Source organism: Curcuma longa, chromosome 7, assembly GCF_044706935.1.
Source record: "Curcuma longa cultivar G26 ecotype Majalengka, Jawa Barat chromosome 7, ITB_CL_G26_1.1, whole genome shotgun sequence".
Lineage (NCBI taxonomy): Eukaryota > Viridiplantae > Streptophyta > Magnoliopsida > Zingiberales > Zingiberaceae > Curcuma > Curcuma longa.
The window spans coordinates 732060-757247 of NC_133867.1; the positions used below are offsets into that span (position 1 = coordinate 732060).

General features: G+C 33.9%; 1 protein-coding gene across 3 annotated transcripts in view; it reads right to left on the bottom strand.

Annotated features, from left to right (window-relative positions):
* The window catches only part of LOC141831724 (N-terminal acetyltransferase B complex auxiliary subunit NAA25), a 71022-nt gene that overhangs the window by 42858 nt on the left and 2976 nt on the right, over positions 1-25188 (bottom strand). For 2 of the 3 annotated variants that reach the window (XM_074719131.1, XM_074719130.1), the window contains exons 2-9: positions 21423-21516; positions 21228-21346; positions 19986-20056; positions 15250-15400; positions 14967-15142; positions 10520-10722; positions 1871-2001; positions 708-784 (exon numbers count right to left, since the gene is read on the bottom strand). In XM_074719131.1, the coding sequence (XP_074575232.1) occupies positions 708-784; positions 1871-2001; positions 10520-10722; positions 14967-15142; positions 15250-15400; positions 19986-20056; positions 21228-21346; positions 21423-21465 (971 nt within the window). In that variant the 5' untranslated portion in view covers positions 21466-21516. Of the gene's footprint in view, positions 1-707; positions 785-1870; positions 2002-10519; positions 10723-14966; positions 15143-15249; positions 15401-19985; positions 20064-21227; positions 21347-21422; positions 21517-25188 lie in introns of those variants that run through there. The other variant, XM_074719133.1, reaches the window with a different exon arrangement.

Here is a 25188-nt window from a genome sequence, read left to right on the forward strand (position 1 = left end):
GTTGCACATAGCTAGCTGCTCATAGAAAATAATATCTCATTAAATTATTGGAATCAATGTAACATCAAACGTTGTCAATCTTAATTTAATCATGGTTAGAAACATAGTTGTTTGTTAGACTCTTTTAAGTTTAAGAAGGAAATTAGTCAAATTTGGATTTAGAGATATAAAAAAACGCAATGAGATAACAACCACATTTTAGACAAATCTAATTCTCAATCTTCTCAATCATTTAATCTAATGTGTAGTTCAACGTAATGTTTATTGTTTTATTGGTTTCTAGCCCACTAAAACATATGTTCAAGACACGCCACTTCAAATAGTCTAGAATATATTATTCACACATGTTATCATATTCAATCAGACTTAGTTATATAAATTTATGTTGGAAACAAGCATATGAAATGGAACCTGTAAGAATTAATTGATAGGCTTAGCATATGTTTACTGTTACATGCGTAATGGAGTTTGTTTAACCAAATCAACTTAGTGGAGCATACCAATATGCCATCCATGTTATATTTTATAGTAATATCTTAGAAGCAGGAAGAAATAGAAATCTTTGAGCAACCAATTCTAGAGAAAATAGCTTTTCTTCACAGAGAACAATATACATTAATACTCAATTTTGATAAAATGTTGAAATAAGGGCATATAATTAGCACTTCAATTTTCTAAGATTAACATATTTACAGGATCATTATTACCTTCTGATGGTTAAGCCATATTCCAAAACCATAATTGCCTCCAATAAATATCCCAATATCCGTGTGCGCCAAAATAGCTGCAATAGGATGAAAATCAAGATATGTCCATATCAAGGAATACTTCAATGCATGATGAACATAGAATTCTAAACCCATTTAAGCTTAATTGGGAACTTTTTTTTTTTTGCCCCCAGGGCATAGATGAGTTGGTTACGACGCAGCAGACTTGAAGAAGAGGGCAAGGGTTCGAATCCTGGCGAAACCAGGCAATACCCTCCTGCGTCGTAACCAACTGCACTTTCTCGATTTACCTCCTCACAGATGGTCGTGAGACCGACCGTGTGGGGCCGCTAAGGTGGCGGATCCACCTTTTTGCAGAAGGGAACTTTCTTTTTAACTTGTTATTAACACATAGCAAACCTTTGGTAATTTTAGCTATTCCTTTTCAACTAGAAAAATTCACAAAAAATTTCTGAGAGTGGAGACTAACAAGATACAAACAAAAGATAAGCCACAATAGTGCAAGCCTAGGTTCCTGGCATTCATCACATATACATTTAATGTTTCAAGGGTATATTTGTACCAAAAAATCACAGTCAAAAAACTGTTTCAAATGCCGCCAAATATATGAAATTTTATGTAATTGAATAGAAGAAACCAATACACTAGGAAATGTGATTGAATAGAAGAAATCAATACTTCCAGGAAATGTGCTGATCTTAACTGCAAGTTCAGCCATTGATGTATTTGTGGCTGGTATTCTATTCTAATTTTTCATGATAAACATTTCCAATCCTTAGATCAAAGCACTAAACAAAGAGGTAAATCCCAGTACATTAATAGGATATTGCTTAACATTGAAAATAAGTCTTCTTCATGCACGTTTTCAAGCTTAGTAAATTTAAGTTACATGTGGTCTTCTTTCGTTCAACTGTTTTTTTCTAAATAAACCTTTCATGTTCATAGAACTTAGCACTAAAAATGGGCATAACAATCAATAAGTATGAAGACAAGGATATTGCTGGTGATTGACAACAAGTCTTCTGTTTTCAATCTTAGTTAATTGAGTATTTATGGTTGATTTTCCGTTCAACTTTTTATAAATAAGCATTTCAAGCACAAAACTAAGCAGCATAAAATAGGGAAATCCAATGCATACGTACGACGACAAGGATATTGCTGATCATTGACAACAACTCTTCTCCATGCATGTTTTCTTGAGGATCCAAGTCCTTTGATAGTGTAAGATTTTTACAGTACATCTGCAGCATTCTTTTAGTAGTGACTTCCAGATCTGAATATGATAGTAGAAGAAATTAGAAGGTATTGGAAGAAACAACAATGCATCAAAGAGCCCATCATTAGGATATGAAAAAAAATGATGTAGCATCCAACGAAAAAAATTTCCCAGACTCCCAGCACCTGTGGGGATGTGCAACATAGTGCACACATCTTATCATGTCACTGACCTATATAAATGGCTAAATCATTCATATTGTCAAGGTGTATTAAATTACTATTAATTATGTTATGTGGAAATTGTTGGGTTGTCTTCTTACACATTGCTAACTCAAATCAACTCAGTTTGCTTAACTTAGGCTACATCGGCCATTTAATAACATGCCCATATAATTTCTAACATTTTATCAATTGTTGGAGCTGCACCTAAAAGTTTATATTAACATATTTTACCTTTATAGTTACTTTATTCATTCATCTTAACATTTTAATATCTACTGCATAAAATTTTGTGTATGGTATCTCTTAATTGTCCAACACTTCAATTCATAAAGCTCAATTCTTAGTATGCAGCTCTTCAACATCTCAACAAAAAAACCTTTCCCATTTTGACCATTCAGCATTTATCCTACCGTCAATATCTCCTTACTACTAAATAATAAATCTAAGATATTAATAACTCACGAATGAATTTAGTTCATCACTACAGTTTCTTTTTTGATTGATAAAACTACATTTTATACATTTTACAAGCTCAAACTTAATTTTATTTACTACTTGCTTGAATCCTCTAATTCCTAAATTAGTCTTTTAAATTCAAGTTTAAAGATTACTTTAGCTAAACTCTCATAATTAACTCAATAGACATTTGCAAATAAGATATACCAAGGTGCTCGGTCATTTAGCTAAACTCCCACAGTTAGTTTTTTAACATAAAAGTAGGTATAATTTAAATTCTCTCCTCGGACAATATTGGAAACAAATTGATTTGTAGCTCTCTCTCAATATTTGAAAGAAATTGATTTCTATCACCAGCTCTCAATTTAGGAAGAAATATATCTCAATTTCTCTCTCTCAATTTGGAAAAAAAAAAAAGATCTCTCACGCTCTCTATTTGGAAAGGAATAAACTACTCTCCCTCTTCCTGATTCAGAAGACCTATTGTCTGCTTTGAGACTTGAAAGTTTCATTGGATTTGGAAATCTCCTACCCTCCGTCTCAATTTGGGAGAAGATTGATCTTCTCCACAACATAGAACACCACCTGCTTTGTGAAGGGTTGAACACCACAAGATTGTTTTAGAAAACAAGGTGCAGGATTAATGTAATGGTGGTGTGCATTGGCTAGGAGTGAGGGGGTGAATAATCAAACCCTAAAAAAATAAGAACTCTACAAATACAAAAACAATTCAAGCTTGTTAGTACTTGCATGAGTACTTGATCATGACAAGTATTACTTGCAGCAGAAATAATAAGCATAATGAACAATTAAATTGCAATTGTTTTTACGCGGTTTGAAAATTTTGCTCCTACTCCAAGCCCTAGATGAATTCTAGCAAGCCTTTTAGAATCCCAATTCGAAGCTTCGGGATGTTGTGAAGTAATTTTTCTCTCAAATGCAAATGAAATGAATAGCTAAGGAGAAAAAAAATAACCAAGGACTAGTTGAATGAAGCCTTCAACCTGAACCACAAACCCTTGGAGAGATGCAAGCTCTCGGTCCACCGAAAAGTATCAACTATTTTCGTGCATGCATGTCAACCCTAAACTCTCCAATAGCTTTTATAAGGGTCCAAGAGTTCCATTTTGATTGCCTTCAGTCAACTGAAAAAAATTGCAGTCAATTTCTTGAGCAAATACAATCGTTGAGCAACTAACAACTATATTGGTAGTCAAATGAAGGCCCAGCCCTATAAACTGCTCAACCTCCAAATGACTAGATTGAACCACCAATCGATTGGACTGAATCTTCCAGTCAAATGTTGCTTGAATAGAATCTTTGCCTTTGTGTTCTCTGAAAGATCAAGTTCAGTCAACTTCCAAGTAGACTAAATGCTCTAGTCGACAAAGATCCAACTCCAGTTAATGGAGTTTACTAAATTAAGTCAGTGATCCCTTCTTAACTTCCAAGCTACGTGAAGTCTCGAGATCGATCTAAGGTGTTGACTATGACTGAGACTTGTTGCCTCCTAAGTTGAAGGTTCATACAAGCCATTAAGTAATCTAAACACGACATGACTAGGCACATCATTTCCAATGATATTATCAAAAGAGAAAACCCAAGATTATAATCCCTCTTGCAATCTCTCAAGGCTCTCATACCTCAAGTCTTCAATTTTATCGAAGCTCTTCCTTGCCCTCGAGCTCACCTCATGTCAAACTCTTAGTCCCTCGGATATACCATGACATCCTTCACCCCTTGCCTATGAGTTCATTTCCTTTTAAGTCTTAGCCCCAAAGTACACCTGACATTAGACACTCCATAACTCAAATGTATTAAGCCGTCCAAGCTTGCTCCACATGTCATCCTTCTTTCTTGGCCTTTCAAAACCACCTCACATCAAAGCCATCAAGCCATTAAACCAGCTACAAACCAACTCAAGCATGTCAAGTCACCAAATTTTCAAAGGTCATAAGTGTACTGTTTTAAATTCTGCACATATAAACACACAAGTCAAGCCTAATTTAAACTCTTTGCCAAATATATCAAAACCATCTAATTGCACACGACCACTTGGAGCATCATTGTCCCAACAAAAGAAAGGTGATTAATATCTTGATCTCCCTTCTCTCTCTATATATTCCTCCTTCCACTATTAGAGATACTCCTTATGTGCAGCAATAATGTCAATTTTTTGTGTGGATTGGTGCATTCAACATCAAGTGATTGTTTTAAATAGAGTTTTCAACAGCAACATCATAGGCAATGTTTTTTTCCTTCTTTTCCTTATAATTTTCCTTAATACTTAAACATATATGTTTGTTTAAGGCAGAGCATCTTAGAAGGAAAGAGATAATCATATTTGGATTAAGTGTTTATCATTGTCAAGCCTGCTTTTTGAGGTATGATCCTCTTGTTTTCTTAAAAGGAATTTCAAAGATGAGTTAAGGACCACAGACAAAGACATTAGTCAATAAGGAGGATCACTTTGGCTAGCAACCATCTTGTATTGGATTGGATCGCATTACTAACCGTTGTCATCTAGATGATTTGTAAATCATTGCCATGAGTGAGAAGCATATATAAAAGTGAATTTGTTGCTACTTGAGATCAAGTATGTGATCTAATAGGGATTTTTATATGTATCATGTTAGTTTTAAGTCATTCGGAAAAAAGTGTTCCTAATATAGCTACGCAAAGTCTATTTATGTGTTATACAATGTCTTATAACCATATTTATGCATGTTATACCCATTCTGGAGGCTAAAGAATTAGAGAGATGTTTCTTTTCGAGGTTCAAGGAGAGAGGTTAAGAGTGAGATACGAGCTTCTTTTTTGGCATGGAGATGGCATGTGTCCAAACATCATAAGGTCTATCGTTTAGTTTAATGTGAAAATGAAGATTTTGGTTTAATGTTGTATGGACATAGTGTTACCTAACTATCGTTTTAAATCTCAGACTAAGTCAGGTGGCATGGCTGAAATGCATTGATCCAATCAATTAACCAAACTTGATACTGCTCGACATCAGTAGTATATGATGTGTTATTGTCTCAATCATGTTGCAAAGTACTGAAACTCGATATTAACATTTGATACCCCTAAACATACTACAAATTGTTCAAGATGAATTAAAATAGTGTTTGTAATATTTTTAGCTTTTGTCCATATAATGAAATGTTAAAATATGACATTCTATATGGAAATAGGTCCCACTAAGAATGAGTGGGACCAAATAATTTGATTAGAGTTGTTGCTGAACCATACCACATAGTTCCAGCAACAATGAAAGCTGCGAAAAAAACAGCAGCGATACTACAAGAAAGTACAATTTCAATATTGCTCATATGCAATCCTTGGTATAGACGTTGAGGCAGACGGACATTAAGATGAAATAAGCCCTCTAATATGCCCAATATACCCGGTGCAATATGATGAGAGGCAATTCCTCCAGGAACAAAAGGATCAAAAGCCTTACGCACCCCATGCAGGAAGGCTTTGATCCTACTTCCCCATCAATTCTCTTCTTATTCTTCTTTTTCATCTCCTTCTTCCCTCTTCTCCATCAATTCTCCACTGACACCACACATCAAAACACTGGTACGACACTGAAACAGTATTATTCCCATCAAAGTCTAAAACTTCAACTTAGCTTGAGGTTTTTTACCTATTATTAACTCATTTAGATCATTAGTAGGACTTCTTTATTATATACATGTTCCTTTAAATTGATTGTTCCTAGGGAGGAATCGTGTTGCATATCATGGAGAGTTAACCATACTCAGGCTCTCATTTTTGCAATGAATATTGTACACTTACAAAGACTAAGGAGTTATAAAGGGTAAGCTTTGTTCCAAGATATGAGGTGAGTGGTTGTACATCTGACATGTCTTAAGCGTCATGCCAGTGAATGATCATGATGGCATGGTGATCTCTAGAATAGAGATAAGGGTTTTACTTATCCAAGTCGGGTTCAGACACATTGGACAACCATGCAAGGGTATGCTTTTGGTTATGCATAGAAATTAGCACTATAAATATGTGATATGGGAGCTAAGCCAACCAGCTTAGCTCATAATAAAGCCCAAGTTGATCCATTAGTTTTGTCCAGCATGAATGAATACGGATTGCAGCAAATAATGAAGTCTTCACTAGCCATGCAATGGATGAGAATCAATGGAAGTTAAGTAGAAATTATGGTTAGGCATTGGTACTAACTTCAGTAGCTGTTTTCCTATTATAAAGCACTTATTACTAGCAATATGCCTCTTGGAAAGTGAAATAATCATAGAACCACGAGTTTATACTTCATTATCTTTGTTTTCCCATGCTTGGAGAGTCGTTCCAAGATAGACTTAACATATCTTCAAGACTTTCATTTTGGGATTTCTAGGGATGAAGTCAAATAGGGAATGAAATAGCTCTGGCTTATTCTCTTCAGCCTGGGATCTCTTTGGTGCACTTCCATTGAGCAGTGATCTCCTTTTGCCCTGAATTACTTAAGAGTGGTGAGCTGAATTTGGTATGTGTATCTCTTTTGAGTGGTGAGCAATCTTATGCTTTCCTTGAGTGCTTGTTCATGTCTTCCCGAATGTCCAGTGTCAATATGTATGTCATTGGCAGATACATATCTGTCATAAGAGTGACTGAGGTGATATCAAGGGTGTGGTTAGATATTGTGTTGGATTCATGATTATTATATGATCACCAATAATTGGGGTTGGAGATAAGGTGAGTACTTTATGAGTAATCAGATTGAACATTAGGCCTTGTATGCTCAACTTGTCAGATTGTGATGGAATTACTCAATTTGTCAGATTGAAAGGGGGGCAAGCTTTGGTTGAAACCTTAACTTGACAGAAACCCCTTTTCTAACCATTATGATTCTATGATTTGTTTTGTTCCTTATTTTAACTTGACATGTTTATTTTTACCAATCATGCTTCAAGATTTTTATTGATATATGTTTATAGTTACCATTCTTATCTAACAATGCATGAATTGTTATTCTTATCTTGATGATGCATGATTAGAGATTAACATATAATATTGAACTATACACATACTAGTATGTCATATGAAATACATATACCCTAACGTAAAGGAATAGTTGTGAACTGGTCATACATGGTGAGAGTGATAAGTGAGAGAATGAGAAATGTCATACATTAATCTTCAACTTACCTAAAGGACTATTAGCCTAATGATTATATAATACCCTGTGGGCCTTCATAATGGGGAACATGGCATTTCAAGTCATCGATGAATAAAAGGCTATCATGTGACTTGCAAGATACATGGCAATTCAAGTCATCGATGAATAACAAGGCTATCATGTGACTTGCAGGATACATGACAATTCAAGTCATCGATGAATATCAAGGCTATCATGTGCCTTGTGGGATACTATAAGGTGCATGATGATTTGAGTTGGTGATATCTAGACTTCGAGAATATTACAGGATATGTGAAACTAAGGTTATAGCTGAATGTTATGTCACTTTTACAGCTACATGACAGTTAATCACACAGTTGACCTGCGACTTGCCTGTAATATTAATACTCAGTCATAACCTTATTCTAACATTTACACTGCAGTTTGAAAACATATATTACAAGGCATGTGATAGTTAGGTTAAGGTTTATGACACTCTACACTGCAAGCTCTAGAGGGATATAAGCATCATACATATGCATTAATTCTGTTTACAAAGTTAAGTAATTAAATTCATTCTATGGGGATGGGATAAGGTTATTTATTTTTTAATAGTTATAAGTTAAAACATTAATGAATATTGTAATTTAAATTTAAAATTAATAACATAAGTAGGTTAGGGTGTAGTTATGTAATAGCTTTAACAATATTATTAATAATTATAAGCAAGGTATCAGCTACCAATGTTGTTAGCATAGTGAGGAGTACTAATTAACTAATTAGAAAAAAGAATTAAAGAAAGAAGAAGAAATTGGCCGAGCTCTCAGATTTAGCTGTTCACAAATTGATAGGGAGTTGAACGAGCTACTTGGAAACGGTGGAATCCTAGCTTGCAAAACATTGATTCACACTCAAACAAATCATATTGCAGAGGAAGCCTCATGATTCTTGCAGTGAAGCCCGAGGAAGACACTTGACCCCCTCCTTAATTCACATCCCCAGATGACATTTCCCAAAATTAAAGATCACGTGTGTGGCTGTCAGTGTGCTTATCACTCACCTATCAGATGTGGCTCGCAAAACTGAGGAAGACACTTGCCCCCTCAATTCACATCCCCTGATGACATTTCCCAAAATTAAAGTTCACATATGTAGCTGTCACCCAACTATCAGATGTATTGTTCTATTCGATGGGTCATCCACCAAGCAAAATGTAAGTCTCGCCTATGCCAATGGCAATGGGCACAAAACCAAATTCAAATCATTGATTATAAGTTTAATTTAAATTCTATATTAATAGTCAACGATTAGAATTTATAACTTTAAATCAATAAATTTACAAATTCAATATAACATTAATGATTAGCCAGTTTATTAATTATAAAAATCATAATTTAATTATACTCAATATAGATTGATACTATATTATTTACACAAGATAAACAATAATTTGATGACATGTTAATATTATAATTATTGTAAAAAATATTATAAAAAAATCCCAACCTGAACTCCTAACCCGAACTCAACCTGAAAATCCTAAACCAGAACCACTATAACTCGACCAACCCAAATAACCCATAAAAAAAATATTTTTTACTATGTTCCTTGATAATTCTTCACTTTTATCTTAATACTTCACCATTATCATACTAACATTCTGCTAAAACATTTTAACTTTCAAAATAAAATATGAGTAAACCTAAAAACAATCCCTAAACCCTAAATTTGAATCAACCCCGGGGCAATCTAAACACAAACCCGACCTGAATCCCCCCAACTCTAACCCAATAATTTTCAGATCGACTCGGGTCCGGTTCATTTTTGACACCCCTAACTAAGATCAAGTAGGTTCAAATTAAATTGAATTGAATTTATTTTAATCAATTCAAGGAGGAAAGGAATAAGAAAAAAAATTTTAAAGGATTTTTTTCATGTGTTTAAGGATGAAAGGAATAAAAAATATTAAAATATGGAGAGGAAGGAGAAAGAATTAAGAGGGGGGAAATAATAATATATATATCAATTAAAAAATAAAGAAAAAGAAAAATTGAAAAAAAAAAAAACTCAAGGGCCTAAAAAATTTAAAAATTTTTTAAATTGAAAAAAAAACTCAACGGCTTCGCGCAATCACCATGGTCTCGCGTGAGGTCTCCGCAACGCCGCAGCAGAGCCTTTGGCAGTCACAGGGCCTCACGAGGTCGTATTAGTGTCATGTCAATGGTCGGTAAAATGATAAATTTTGCCCCGTGTCACCCAATATGGCACGAGATTTTAAACCATGATTTTTTTTTTGTAAGATATTATGATTTATAAAGCATAGTTAATTTTACAGTTAAATTGAAGTTAATCAGAGTGTTGCATTACATCCATTTTTGGTATTTATAAAGGCTTTAATTTATACGAAGTTAGTAGAGATCTTATTATTAGTAAGCTATATTAGTAGTCAAGAGGTTTGTTGTCTTTAATCTATTTCTTCAAAATTTTAAAACAATTAGCTACTAATTACTACAAATTGCCTTTTGGAAGTAACAAGCCAAATGGAAGGAAGTTCAGGTGTAAAACCCAGATAAATTCATCTTAGCATGTGTCAAAGCATCGAATGATTATGATACATTATTAAAACTAATCAGATCAACCTGTCATAATTTTTCTAGAGAGATATTTTAGCATAAAAGAATAAAATATATTAACCTATTAGAAAGAAGTTGGCAAATATTACCTCAAGTTGCTTAACAGATTCAGAACTTTTACCCACCTGTAAGAGGGAGATAGAACATGACACCAAGAGACTCATGAACTTTGAAAATGGACATAGCTTGATCCAGTGCTTTTAGTGGAGATGCAGGGGGGGTCTCTAAGGTTTTCATGAGCTTCTCTAGAAATTTATCTCTCTCTTCTAGAGTAAGTAAGTGGAGAAAAATTTCCACATCAGAAGCAAAACAAGATAAGTGTCCAAACCTGTGGATTTTAAGTGAAAGAAGTTACAAGGGTTGAAGCAAAATTCTGGATAAAATTAAGAGCACAAATAGTCATTGCCCTCACAATGGCCTGAAGAAAAAAATTGTTCATAGATCAGAAACATAAATGAAAGGGTAAGGATATTACTATGACAATGGCATAAAATGACAACAGTAAATTTAAAGGAAATGTGAAAGCATGAATAATAAGAACAGAGTAATCACTGTTATCAAGATAATTGTCAGACAAAGTTAATCAACATGATTAGAAATTCTAACTTATTTTAAAAAAAAAAGAAAAAAAACTATGAAACCACAACAACAAATACCCTGTTCATTTAAGTCTTGTATTTAAGAATTTATCAGTAAGGATTACGTGCAAATGTGCCACAAAGCCCAGATCAAAGACAGTTTGGTCAGTTATAGATGGAAGTAACTTGATCATCTAAGTAAGAAGTTTTAACATGTGAGGAAGAGTGAAAGAAATTTAAGTGACAGAAATATAAAATATTTGGATCATAAGTTTGTAACTTTTATCTTGACATGCAAGAAGCTTGTTCACTTTCAACTTTATATCATGTCAATTATATTTCCTTAGAAGTGTGATGAATAGAGCAATACCAATACACTTCGGCATCACAAACAAAACTACAAAAAAGAAAATATCCAAAAACATAATGTACAATAGAGCAAAGAGATCATAATGCCTTCATCAGTCTTTATATCAAAGATAAAGAAAGAAAGGCATTCCGGAGTATAACATATTGACACAGGAAGATTCATACCATCTTACTATTGCAAAAATGTCATTTTATTCAGTAAGAATATAAGACAAACTGTACTTCAATTCATGGGGGAAAATTGGAAAATGAAAATCAACTAAATCTTCATTCAGTGAGGTTTATAAGTTAAATATGTTAATTCAAAATTTTCAAGTGAAAGTTACTATGGAAAATATGAGTGTAGAAAACAAAGCCCTAACTGACCATTAAAGTACATTGCTTACTAAACAAAATAATTGATGGATAGTGGTTAGAACCATGCTCACTGAAAGGTATTGTAACTTCAAAGGAGATCAACCACTAGTGCTTTCATTAACAGAACATGGGAAAATGTTGGACAGGTGACGCATCCTTCTGGTTGGAAGTTGCAGATTAGTGAATGGATTGGTGAATGTAATGCAGTAACTAAGTTTATTGTTATAATTCGGTTTAAATTGGAGGCATTACATTGGATCATTTTAAGAGGATATGTTATTTCAAGAGAATAGGTCAATTTTTTTCTTTTTTTGCTCCTGACCATAGGATGCCATCAGACCACAATTAGATGTGAAATTAATCTCCATTGAGAATACCAAAAGGGTGCAACACGACTACTTCCCAAACCATCACCCATTGAAATCTTACTCTTGCCAAAATCCAGTACATTAGTGTTGGTAGGACTACATTAGTGTTGGTCTTGACATGAGGTGTCCTGACATGAGGTGTCCCCATTATGTTGGATGTGAAGCTAATCTCCATTAAGAAAACCAAAAGGATTGAACACGAGGTCTTCCCACCAAGGGATTACATATCCTAATACTATTGCTCAAGCATGTTTAATTTTAAAGTTCCAATGCATTGGAGATGGTATGATAGCACCTGGTCATTTTTTTTGTCTCAACCAAGTGGTGTTTCACACAACATTAGATGTGAAATTAGTGGCTGTTGAAAAAAAGGGTAGAACATGCGTACTTCAAGGGCGGTGACCCATTCTAGGTCATTTATTACCATGTTTTCTATGTTAGGAATACCAAATAATTATCTTTGGGTGAAGAGGTGATGGTTCAGAGTCTTAACAAGAAGCACTAGTTGCTCTTCGTGAGGAATATTTAATTTTAATAAAGTTTAATTCTTGTTTTTGAGTTTACTTGTCCTATTGTTGCTCTAGGTGAATCAACTATCAAAGCTCAAATTCCAAATGCTGAATCCACCCTTCACTATCAACCTCCATCACTTTAATTTTCCCTTTCACATCTATTGACATATCCAACTCCACATCTCATTAAGGCTTCATTACCCGACCACCCAGTACACTGCCTTTTTTATACCCATGGCACAAATTAATTTTCCTCAGTATACTCCTTCCAAATGACCTCCACACGATACAGATCACCTCCTTTGCCCACATGCTAGAGAAAACTTGTCTCCATCTTCATGACCTTCGCATATTATCTAACACCCATCAGATTTGATCATAGTTCTGCCTGGATACTAACCTCTACAAGCTGAGAGGAGCAAAGTCTCGCTTCCATCATCAATCAAGTTCACAAATCTGCAGGTAGAAGACATCTCCTACTTTCCTCCTATTGGTAGAACAATAGTCACAAAGGATCCCATCTACACCTTCCCTCCTGCTGAATTCAAAGTAGAGCATCCGTGGGAAGCCATCAAGTGAGGAAGAGATCACCAAAGGTTCCAGACCCATTGAAGTCCTTCCCTCAGAGTTCTTCCTGTTAACCCACTGCATGAGAACACAATCCTCCTCCATCATAGCATCTCCATCAGAAACCTTTATCCACCTATGCAATTTTAGCCCTCCCCCACTTGTATACAAGCTTGAAGACCACGAGAACCTACCTACACACACCACCTCTTGCATCACATGTGGATGTAGAATTCTTATTGTTAAAACTCTATACTAAAACATTTGACACCGACGCTGTTGGTGAAGACCTAACAGTCTAGACTTCTTGCCAATCTTGATCCAAAGGGTCAAGAAGAAATAAGGTAAAGGCCACAAGGGCAAGGAAGAACTGGAAACAAACAAAATCACGAGAATGAACATGTAAACTGATATGAACAAGGAATCTTTATTATATAAGGAGTAAGTACACTCATATAAAAGCAGAATATAAAATGCAAAATGAAAATAAAAACTAAGAAGCGTCTGTACTCCACCTACTTCCATTTCATCTCCTTTAGTTGCTTCCTCTACCCTATCTTCTATCAAGGTCATTGTCTTACCCTTTTCAGCCGCTTTCCTCACCTGCTCTGCCAAAAAGAGAGTTTTATGCTTGGATCACATGGGCTTGGTTCAGTAAACTGCATAGCTCGAATTGGAAGATGATCGGATGAAGCTGAGCAATTGACATGGCTGAAGTTCTTAACTTATTCACTGCCACTTCCATCTCTTTGGAGTGTCACCGGGCCATGAGGTTGAGTGTCACTTGATGGACCTGCCCAAGCTCATCCAGAGGCCTCCTATGCTCAAGCACCATTGCATCATGAGCCTCTTTGATGTACAAAACTTTTTCGATTCTCAATCTCCAAGCTAGCCGCCTAAAGGGTCTGACTGTCAGAGATGACAAAGATGTTTTGCACAACAAGATCACACTTCACCTAATTCAAATCATGCTAGTACTTCAGCAAGATCTCTTCTGCCTCACAGACACCATGAGTTGCTCCTTTGCTTCATTGCAATGCTCCTCCACACTGAGTTAGGTGGCATATGCTACCTGCTTAGGAGGTCAAGTTTGGTCGAGTCAACCTAACTCCCCATCATATTGGTGTTTTCCTTGTTCAACACCTCCACATTCCCTATGAGCCGATTGATGTGAACCTCGACATTACGAACTCGTTCTAGATGATGGATTGCTTGTGGAGGTACAACATGGTGTTCTTAAAGAAGCGAGATAGAAGGTTAGTGAAGGACAACTATGGAGTTTTAGGGAGAGGTTCAAACAGAGCTCTTTTAAGTAAACTGCGGCCTAGCTTCAAATTCCCTAAGGATCATCAATGTCAGGTCTCCACCTTGCACTAAGCAACTTGTCCTTTGGAGGCCTAAACCAGTTCTTAAGTTTTTAATGACAAAAGGCATTTGGTAGAGAGCACTCATGGAATTAATTTTTCCTCAGGTTTTCATTAGATGCTTAGGAAGGCATTAAGAAAATCATCCTTACATATGAAAATTTGAAAGAACAAATTCTAAAAGAATGGAGAGACACAGGTATTACATCAACAACAAAGAAACTTCCATATGTGAATAATACCATTCTATTCTTCATGATTAATTATGTGTTCGTTTATGCATCTCTCCAATAAAGCTGCATATGAATTTGGACTTGGATGTACTTGCTAGTATTTTCACAAAAACAAATTTAGGAAAACTGTATGCAAACTAATTCTCTCCGATAAAATACAGTTAAAAGTACTACTTGTTACCAAAATTGCAAGATGTCATATCCAGTTAAAGAGAAACACAAACCTACAGAAGTAAGTTAGCAAAGCCTCCACAAAGTTGTCATCATGTTTGGTACCACACAACCGACAACGACGTTCAATTTCAATATTTGCTAGGTAAGCACCTCTGACAAAACCACCATTGCAATCTGTTTGCAGCCTCTGAACAAGTGACACTGCACTGGAGATGCGGGAATTAAACTGCATGTTCATGAGTCAGAAATAAAATTTCAGTGTGGGTGAAAAGGGAAAAGTAATCAACATGGCATTCCATTTTTTTTAAAAAACCATTTAAATGATTACAGAACCTCATCATTGCTCAAGTGGTTTGCCTTGCAAGCTCCATTGTCATCAAAAGATGGTGAGCAGATTTGCATGGTAGCATCCATCTTTAACCAATTTAGATCATCCTCCAACAGACAGCCTAGATAGCACAGGAATACCTCCCAATCATCAGGACTGCCAAGCCAATACAAGGTCAGTATCATAAACCAAGAACAGGGATGTCATTCATCAAGCAAATAAACCAGTAAGTCAGTCATCCAGCAGGTTTGTATCCCTATCAATTCATCCAAAAGAACGAAATATTATCGTGTATGTTCTCACAATAACTATTTCAAAATGAACTAATTCTTTCAGCACCCTATTTCTCCATAAAAAAAAAATTCTACAAGCTCCAAACCAAAGTATGTGAGCAAATCTGAAGGTTGATGTTGCAAATATTGAGAGAATGGAGAGTATTGCTACAAAAAGAGCTTTTCTTATAAATTTTTCATAAGTTGAAGGAATAGGTGAAGATAAAAGTACCACATTATAATTTGGATCTTGTATATAATAACAGATCCAGTAATATTTCAAATTTAATGAATAGGTTTCACATGGGTAGATATCCTCTTCTAGCATTGACTCAGTCAACTGATCGCCATCTTCAATTAGACTTCACCAAAACATATCACTGACCAATACGTTCGGCATCATCATCAAGAATAGAAGCATAACTTCCATATGTTAAAGGCAATAACCATTTGTCAAGATCTTTGTCATCATTGCCAAGGAGCTTCTTTGGCAAACTGAGGCATTATAGTCTAAGAGACCTGCAATGACAAAAAGATCACCTCTCCCAAAATTACAGCATAGTTTACCATCACGCTCTCTGCATGGATCCCTTGCTGCACTGCCTCTTTTTCTTGTGGCAAAAAATTGTTAACGTTGATTGCATCTTGGTGTAGCCCTCGATGCAAATTTTCTGTTTCCTACAATACCACCTCTTATTCCTCATTTCGATAAGCAATCTATCAATGGAAAAATCTCGAGTTCACATTTTGGCTAGCAAGTCAATCTTGAATTTTGTTCTCTTTTGTGTTAAACTACCATTGACAGCAGGCCTTAGTGTAGTGGCATCCTATGTTCCTCAGACTTGGGCACAATTTCCATCACAAATATGAATCTAGGTATCTGATATCTCAGTCACTAAGGGTGTCGTAATGTTGGATTTTTGACAAGGGCACAAGAGGGGTAAATGAATGATTCAGGTACCAAGAGTATCTTATCAGACCTAGATTCTCCCTAGTTGCACTCAAGTGTTCTGCTCTTAAGTCAACTGTCAACCTAGAATGACAGCACTGAATCGATAAAGAAGGTACAATGTTCACAAACAGTTTAGGCCAAAAGGGACAACATGACTGCCCATAAATCATTTAACCTATTGTTTTTGTTCCTTGACAGAACACAAGGCCGCTCAGAGATGCACTCTTGGATCAATTGTGAGCAAAGAGATACAATGTAATGTTCCCATTTCATTATGCTAGAGATGGCTAAATGCATTAATTCACATATTGTTGCATAAATTCTTCATGCCAGTGTAGAAAATCTATCAGCTGGCCGACCTCAGAATGTTAGGCTAAAATGGTTGCATTTTTTTTCTCGGTACAGAACGGCTGAAATATTGCCCTTAGATGATTACACTCAATAGCACCTTAGTCTAGTGATGGCCCTTCAAACACATTGATGTCCAACTTCATGTCTTGTGCAATCTTGATCATACTTTAAACCTATCACACTTAAACCCTTCCAACATCCACACTTCAAATTGAACCATGTGATCAAATATAAAATTTAGAACTATTATCCAAATAGAGTCCCTAGTGCTGGAAAATGACAAATCAACCCCTCCCATTTTTCTGAACCAAAATACCCTCCGATGTTTTATTAAACAGCTTGTAATGTTGAGTGACTATAAAAAAATTTAGAATAATTTTAAAAAGGAAGTAATTACCCATTTAAATTTATAGGTAAACTATTTATAGGAATTTTAAAAAAAACAAAATTAATTAACAGTATTCCATTAATTTATTTGGTGAAATATCTTGATGGACAGAATTTAGCTTTTTTTCCTTTAGAAAGACAAATACTCATTCAATATAACAAGTAGTTGCCTCTTTTGTATAATAAATAAATAAATCATTTCAGTCTATTCAGATGTTTGATAAAACAGCTTGAGGTCAAGAAATATAAACCAAAAAGTAAATTGGATAAAATTAATCATGCTAGCAGAGAATTTGACAAATGAGCAAGGAGCTCCATATAAGCGTGGATAAATGACGAACTATTGACTATCAGATCACAAAAGAGAAGAGGCAATCTAGGTACTTATTGTTGAATTATTATTATTATATGTTAGTGTTTAATAAGTTAAAAGTTATCATATATTAGTTAAGTGTTAAAATTAAATTACTTAAATTAATAAGAAATATTATTAAAATATTATTTATTTAACTACGATATTATTTATTCATAGTTCTAAATTAATTGATTAGAAGATTGTTTACTAGTAAAATGTGTATTTAGATGATTATTTTACATTACAATAATTAATAATCTTATCCAATAAATATTGAAAACCCATTTATAGTAATAATCAGATTTTAAAATAAATTACTAGTAAATATAACATTCTACATTAAAAAATTGAAATTATAAATAAATTATGTATAGTTTTAGGATATTAGTTACTAATAATAAACATATTTTATACTAACAAAGATTCATTATTAGTATCATTACATAAAAATATTAATTAATTAGAATAATAATCTAATTTATGATACTTGCTAATAATAATCTATAAAAAAATTTATCTTTCTTTGATTTTAAATAAATGACATTCTACCAACCCTACTGACCCAATACAAGGTTTTTTTGCTGGACAATCCAAATATTGATGTCAATTTTGTGACTTGTGCATTAAACAATTACTTAACAATAACATTATAAACTAATATCATATTTTAAGTCGTTGTAAAACCTCAAAATCTCCATAAATAATCACATCATGTCCCCTCCTACTGTTGAGCAACCAAGCTCCCTTGTTGCTTGTTGCCATCTACCACACAACAAAGCCTTGTTCCAATCAATCATGTGACATCTCATAGTTATTTAAGGCGTGAGGCACCCAAAAGTGCATAAGTGCTATGGGAACTGAGATGTCAGACACAAGATAAGACGCACGCCTTACCGAGGTAAAGCATTTTGGGTATAAATTTTTACAATTTAATATATATATATATGGAATTTCTGCCAAAATATTTCACTAATAAAATCCATAAAATATTAAATAATAATATAAATATAAAATTCACTAACAAATAAATAAATTATACGCATAATTTAAATAAATATGCTATATGCATAAATATAAAATACATTAACTAAAAATAAAAAAAAATAATCTAATTATTTAAAATATAAAATGTAAAATATAAAATAATTTTTAAAAAAAGAAATATATATCTGCATATATTAAATTAATAAGATAATTTTATTAGGGTTAATTAAGTCTATTTAAATTATCTCTACTACAGTTAGGGGTTGATTGAAATTATTAACTTAAATTTTATTTAATTAAAATTTAATTTTCTTCCTGTTACACGTGGCCCACGACAGCGGGGTTCGCATCACGAGGCTCATGCGACGCATCCACCGCAATTGCGGGGCTCGTGCAATGCCTCCGCCATGGCTGAGGGGCTCACGTGATGCCTCCATAGCCGCCGCGAGGGTTGGACTTTAAAAGCAAGATTTTACTTCAATAAGGCAAGATAATCATGTCTTACGCATGTCTGTCGCCTCTCAAAAGTTGTGCACTTACGCACGCTAATTTAAAGCAGTGTGTCTGGGTCACTACCTAGGCACAAATGGTGTATCTGGTTGTGCCTTGGCACGCCTTTCACAACTATGTAACATCCCCATCCATATTTGTGTCAAGCCCCACCAAAACATGTGCCCATCTCATTATATAAGTTTATTCAACTTTAGAGGTAACCCATGTGTTTTTTACAATTTTCAAACTGTCTTGGCTAATGATTCTATAATCTTGATGTGCAACTTGTGTCGTTTACCTTGCATTCATACAATGGGTCAACATCCACTAGTTGGCATTGCCCAGCTAATATGCCCTCACAGAACAGCGCTAAGGCAATCGATCATTGCCTCACTTAAGCCCCTCAGTGAATGTTTGAGTGCTTTTTACAACACTTGAAAAATATATATAGCACGCAAAGAAAATATGCCCTATATTATTGAAGAGACAAGAATATTAGGATATAAATCATGCATCACACAAATCCAACATATAATTATTATCAAAACTGATTGTTGATAAATCAGAGAGATGAGATTGTGACAAGTTCAAGATATATCTTTTGCAATGAATGCAATTAGGGTGATTGATAAATTTTGCAATCATGAGATGCAAGTAATTAAAATTTTGAGATATATCATAGGTACTCTTATGAAGTGCTTCGTTATGGAAACAATACTAGAAAAATGTCTTTGCTGGTGTAGCACTACTTACTTTTTCTAGGGTTTTGGCACATTAGAAACCTAATGGAATATAGTCTACGTCCAATTTTTTAAAACTAGAGTAGTTGGTATTGTCAACTTCATATGATTCAAGTGTTCTAATATCTGTGATCTAGGTTATCCACATAATGTATGAAATAAAACATGTTGAAGAAGTAAGAATCCACAGAATATGCACGATTAATACCATGACACTAGAACCCTCTCAAAGATCTCAGTAGCGGCAGAATAGTTGCATGCACGAGCTAGAAGCCTCCCCTGTCAACTTGAAATCAAACAAGGACACAGGAATGATAAATCTGAAGTTGTATTATAGACCATGTTAGATATTGATTGAAAAGGAAAACTAGTACAAATCCAACCAAAAAAAAAAAAAATTCATTAACTATGAATGTCAATTCTCACTGAAGAAAGCAGAAACTTCAGACATATAGTATTGAGATAAGGTTGGGTTGAAGAGCATTGAGTAAAAGTAGTTTAGTGTTTGGTAATTTACATTTTAAAATTACTTTGCAAAGCAATTCTGTATACTATAACACACTTGGTGAATGTAAAATTAAAATCACTTTTCACTATAATTTGAACAGTGAAAACAATTTAATTAAAATATAAATTTAATCACTATACTAATATATTATTATTATTATTATCATCAATAGTTGAGTAGTCAAATATTAATTTAATGATGAAACTTAAACTTGATAGTAAATAATTATTTGCTTAATTTTAACACTTAAAATAATGTTAAGGATATTTTTTGTAATTTGCGCTTCAGAATTACTTTGAAAACAATTGTGCACCTTGTAATATTTGGTTAAAGCACATTAAAAGTAAATTTTAACTAAAAGTTAAACAATGATAATGCTTTTAATAATTTAATTGTTATAAATTCAATTACAATGATATAATCAATTTTTGTGATTTTAAATATAAATTTAACTAGTGAAACTTAAATTAAATAGTGAATTATTACTTATTTTGTTTTAAGACTTAAGTAAACTTAACAACATTATTTAATATATTATTTTAATGATTTTTTTTATTTTGATTTCATTAAATAGTATTAAAACATATTTTTCATTTGTTCACATTGTTAACGCAAATAATAATTTGTATTTTATATTTTTTTCAATTAACATTGACTCAAATACTAAACATTCAAGTACTAATATACATATAATATATTTTAATAAAACATTAGTGTGCATATTATTCATATAAATATTGCTATTTTTACCTAATTTTTTATATTAAATTTTGAAAGTATATAAAATTGCTTTGGGAAAGCACTCCCTCATTTGTATTGGAAAAGTAGCTTTCAGAAGTCACTGGTTCAGGTAAAGCACTTTAGGCATATACCAGACTATTTGACCCCTGGAAAGGATTCCAAAACCTTGCCAAAGTGTCGCAATCTAAATCCAAAAAGTACCTGGATCCGCAGTCTGTCCTCTTGAATTCCTATAAGAGAGCCAAGATCCCCAGATAGAACTTCCACAGCAGCATCAAACTTTTCTTGTTGTTCCAGAAGTGACAAGTATAGGATGAGTGCTGAAGTGAATTTGACAAGTAAATGAAACCATATTATACTCCAAATGAACATGAGGAATCAAAAGACGATGTGTACCTTCCGGATCATGCAGGCTATTGGAAGCTATGTGCTTCTTCATTAATGCCTCAGCTAACTGCAGGAGTTTCTGGCTGGTGCTGCTACAATGTACCTAAAAGATAACGGACTTAGCAGAAAAATTCAAAACCACATCTTAGAACTAAATTTTGAAATATCAATCTGTGTCAGAGTTTTCGTATGCCAATATGGGTTTCAGTATTTATTTACTTTCAACTATAATTGTATGCAAATTAAAGAGCATTCCCATTGATATTCCAGAGATCAATACTTTACAAATTATTATAAGAATCCCAACCACATGCTTATAGAGTTATCAAGTATTTACATTATTCATCTTCCAATTCTGATAAACAAACTACAAATTTTCAAAAAAAAAAATCTGCTTGTTTCCTTTTTTTAGTTGAAAAAGGGGTTAACTGTTTTTATTCATTTCCTTTGTAGGAAGTAAGAGCTCATCGACTAACTGAAGCACGAATTCTGTTGTGTATGAGATATAATAAAGACTTCTGTTAAATCAGTCTTCATCTAAATTAATAGCTGTATTGAAAGCAACATTATTTTTGTAGGTTGAAAATTTTAAAAATGAGATCAAAATCTTTTGTTTATAATCTTTTTTCATTCTAAAGAGAAAAAAAAATCTGAATCCTTCTTTCTCTTTTCAAAATTAATGTCAAAATTATATCTCAGCTACCCTACAAAGCATTGCTGTCTACTCATCTAGTCTTATTGTCATTTAACAAGATACAAAGATTAGCATCTATATAATTTTCTATATTATTTTTAATATCAAAATAAAGCTAAATTGATAAACTTATATCATCTTTAATATGCAAGTGTAGAATTAATTGTGTAAATGCTTCATTTTCTTAAAAATGAGAATAATAATTAACTCCTTGGTTTATCCTTCGCGTAAGTCCTATACATAAAATAATAGCAATTCCAGAGCAAAATTTATGAATTTAGATTGGTTGTTTAAAATACAAGTCTGTAAAGAAAATATAGCATCTAATTCATTTAATTTAGTGTGCTATGCTTAGGGACAACAATATACAGAAAATATTTTGATTCCAGTATGAGCCATATAAAACCATCAGTGGCATTTATCAAAAGGAAGAATACGGATAAGAGTCTACCAAAAGAAAGAATATGCAGCTATATTTCCATTTTGTTCCTTCCAAAGTATAAACCCATGCTACACTAAATTTTTCAGTCTCACTACACTAAAAAAGGACTGTTTTCCAATTCAATCAGAGGAGTTCAAGGACGAAATCCTTATTTATTTATTTTCTCGGCCTCACTATCTCACTGTACTCTCCTCTCTCCCACTGATATCTCTCCCCCTTTACTGTCTCTCTTCCTCACACCCAATCTCTCTTGCTCCTCTCCTCTCCCTCCCACCCGATCTCTCTTGCACGGTGTCATCACCACTGATCAGATCGCGATGTTGCTCTGGATTAAACCATCAGTGGGCAATCATTCCTTCCTCCCTTCCAAGTAGGTTAGCCTCTCTCTCCCTTCTGAATTTCGCTCTCTCCCTGGCATCACTCAAGAACCAACTTCTTCTCCAGTGTCATCATCATCATCGTCTATGTCAATATCAATGTCCTTCAACATCTCAATACAAGTGTGAAATGAAAAATGACCACAAAGCCTTGAGATTTTAATCTATGCTTTGCACCCATGTTATCTTGATAAACAATTTCAAAATCACAAAATATTAAATGTGATAATTTCAACACGTATGGAAAATATAGCTCACAAAATACCCAATCACGACATAAGAACATACACAATTTCTAATAATTGCAGTATAAGGGTGAAAATATATTTTCCCTTAGATTCCTAAAGTAGCTTATGGCCACAATTTCATAATAGTGTTTGTTGATGATTTTCTAAAATGTTTCACTTTTAATCCTATTATAAGTCCAACAATACATGCTTTTTACTTTCTAGAAATGTTAAGTTGCAAGGGCTATCTCACATAGGATCATGGGTGCTAATATGAAATATTAATATTTAATGAATTAAACAACAAAAAGAACCGAACACCACAAGCAGTCTGATCCTCTTCAAGCTCTCTTCGTTTTAGAATCAGGAATAGGTTTCTCCTTACTACCAGCCCCTCTAACCGTTGTACCATACTCTCTGCAGACCCTCTTATAGTTCGACCCTACTCTCCTCACTTTGTTTTGCCATAGAAAAATTTCTAAGTGGGATTGGAGAGATCAACTAAATTCATTAATTCGATCAACTAAAATCATCATAAATTTTAATCAATTTTCCACTTGATTACCATAATTTAAGAATTTTTTAGAATCATGTCCCAAAATTGGATGAGCCTAGGCTGATCACTATCCATCCCGGGATTGGCTGAGTTTGTCAACCGTGCATATGATTTCATAATTCTTGTAAATGAAAGATTTGTTAACAATCACAGATCCAACCTCTAATTTGAACCACCATCTTGCTCTTTAAAAAGGCACTCACGGATGCATTACTTTGCCTCCTCTTTGTCATTATCTCTTATACTTATTTATTACTTAGTTGGATTGACTTTGTTTCTCTTTTAGCTTAACATTGAATCCTAATGTTATTTCAGAAGTCTTTCCTAATCCAAGATAAAAGCTATGATAAATAAGATAACAAACATTCATTTTAATGGCACTTCAGAATTGATTAACTTTCTCTTTGCAAATTCATCATTGAATGCAAGCCATTGTTCACTTGAATAAATCATCTAGAGGCATTGTGAATCTTTTAAAGCATTGTGAATCTTTTAAAGGCTAGATTAACTCAGCTTCAATAAGAATATCTCACTTATACAGCAATATATCTGTTATATTGTTGAAACTTTCAAACGGCCTATTTGTCATTTCTAAAAATGTTGGCCTTTATAAAAATAGCAATTAAATAGCACCCACTTCTCTTCTCCCGTGCACCATGTCCCTTCCAACCCACCCAAACCATATCCTCCTTCCCACTCAGGTCGACACCAGTTATTGCCATCACACTCCAGATTTCAACAGAATTTTTCAGCAGAGAGCAGCAAGCAAAGCTCCTCAATCAGCCGTATAGTTGCCCTGCATTGTTGCCGCCTCACGCCAACTTTCACTGGAATTTTTCCAACAGAGAGGGCAGAAAGCAAAACTCCACATCCAGCCGCTCCACTACCCTGCACCGTTGCCACCTCGTGCAAACTTTCGCAGAATTTTTCCACCATAGAGAAAGCAGCGAGCACGAATCCTCAGATGACGATGAAATCACTACCGTTAACCACAATCGCCGCCCCTAGTTGTTGTCAAGCCCTCTTCTACAAGCAGTCATATGTTTTGGAGCGAGTTAGACCCTTTGACTGATCAAGTGGAGGTTTTCTTGTTTGTTTCATTATAATCATCTTGTGCATATTATAAAACATTAATGATATTAGATAACTATAATGATATCTTCAAAAAGGAAATTACTCACAAGATGCTTGATTATAAAATGGGGAATAAATAAATAAATTATAGTGAATAAATTCCTTGAGATATAACTGATGCTTTTATTAGGTGGGAATTAGTGGTAAACTTATACTTACTTTTGTTGTTTATAATGACTTCTACTTTGTTTGTCATTTTTACATTAAACCTTTATTTATTTGTTGTTGCCCTGTTCAAATTTATTAATTAGATTGCCAAGAGACAACTTGAAATTTAAAAAAAAAACAAGGGTAGTCTATTCAAAGGAACTTGGATAATCATTATGCTAAATTAATCATAATAGA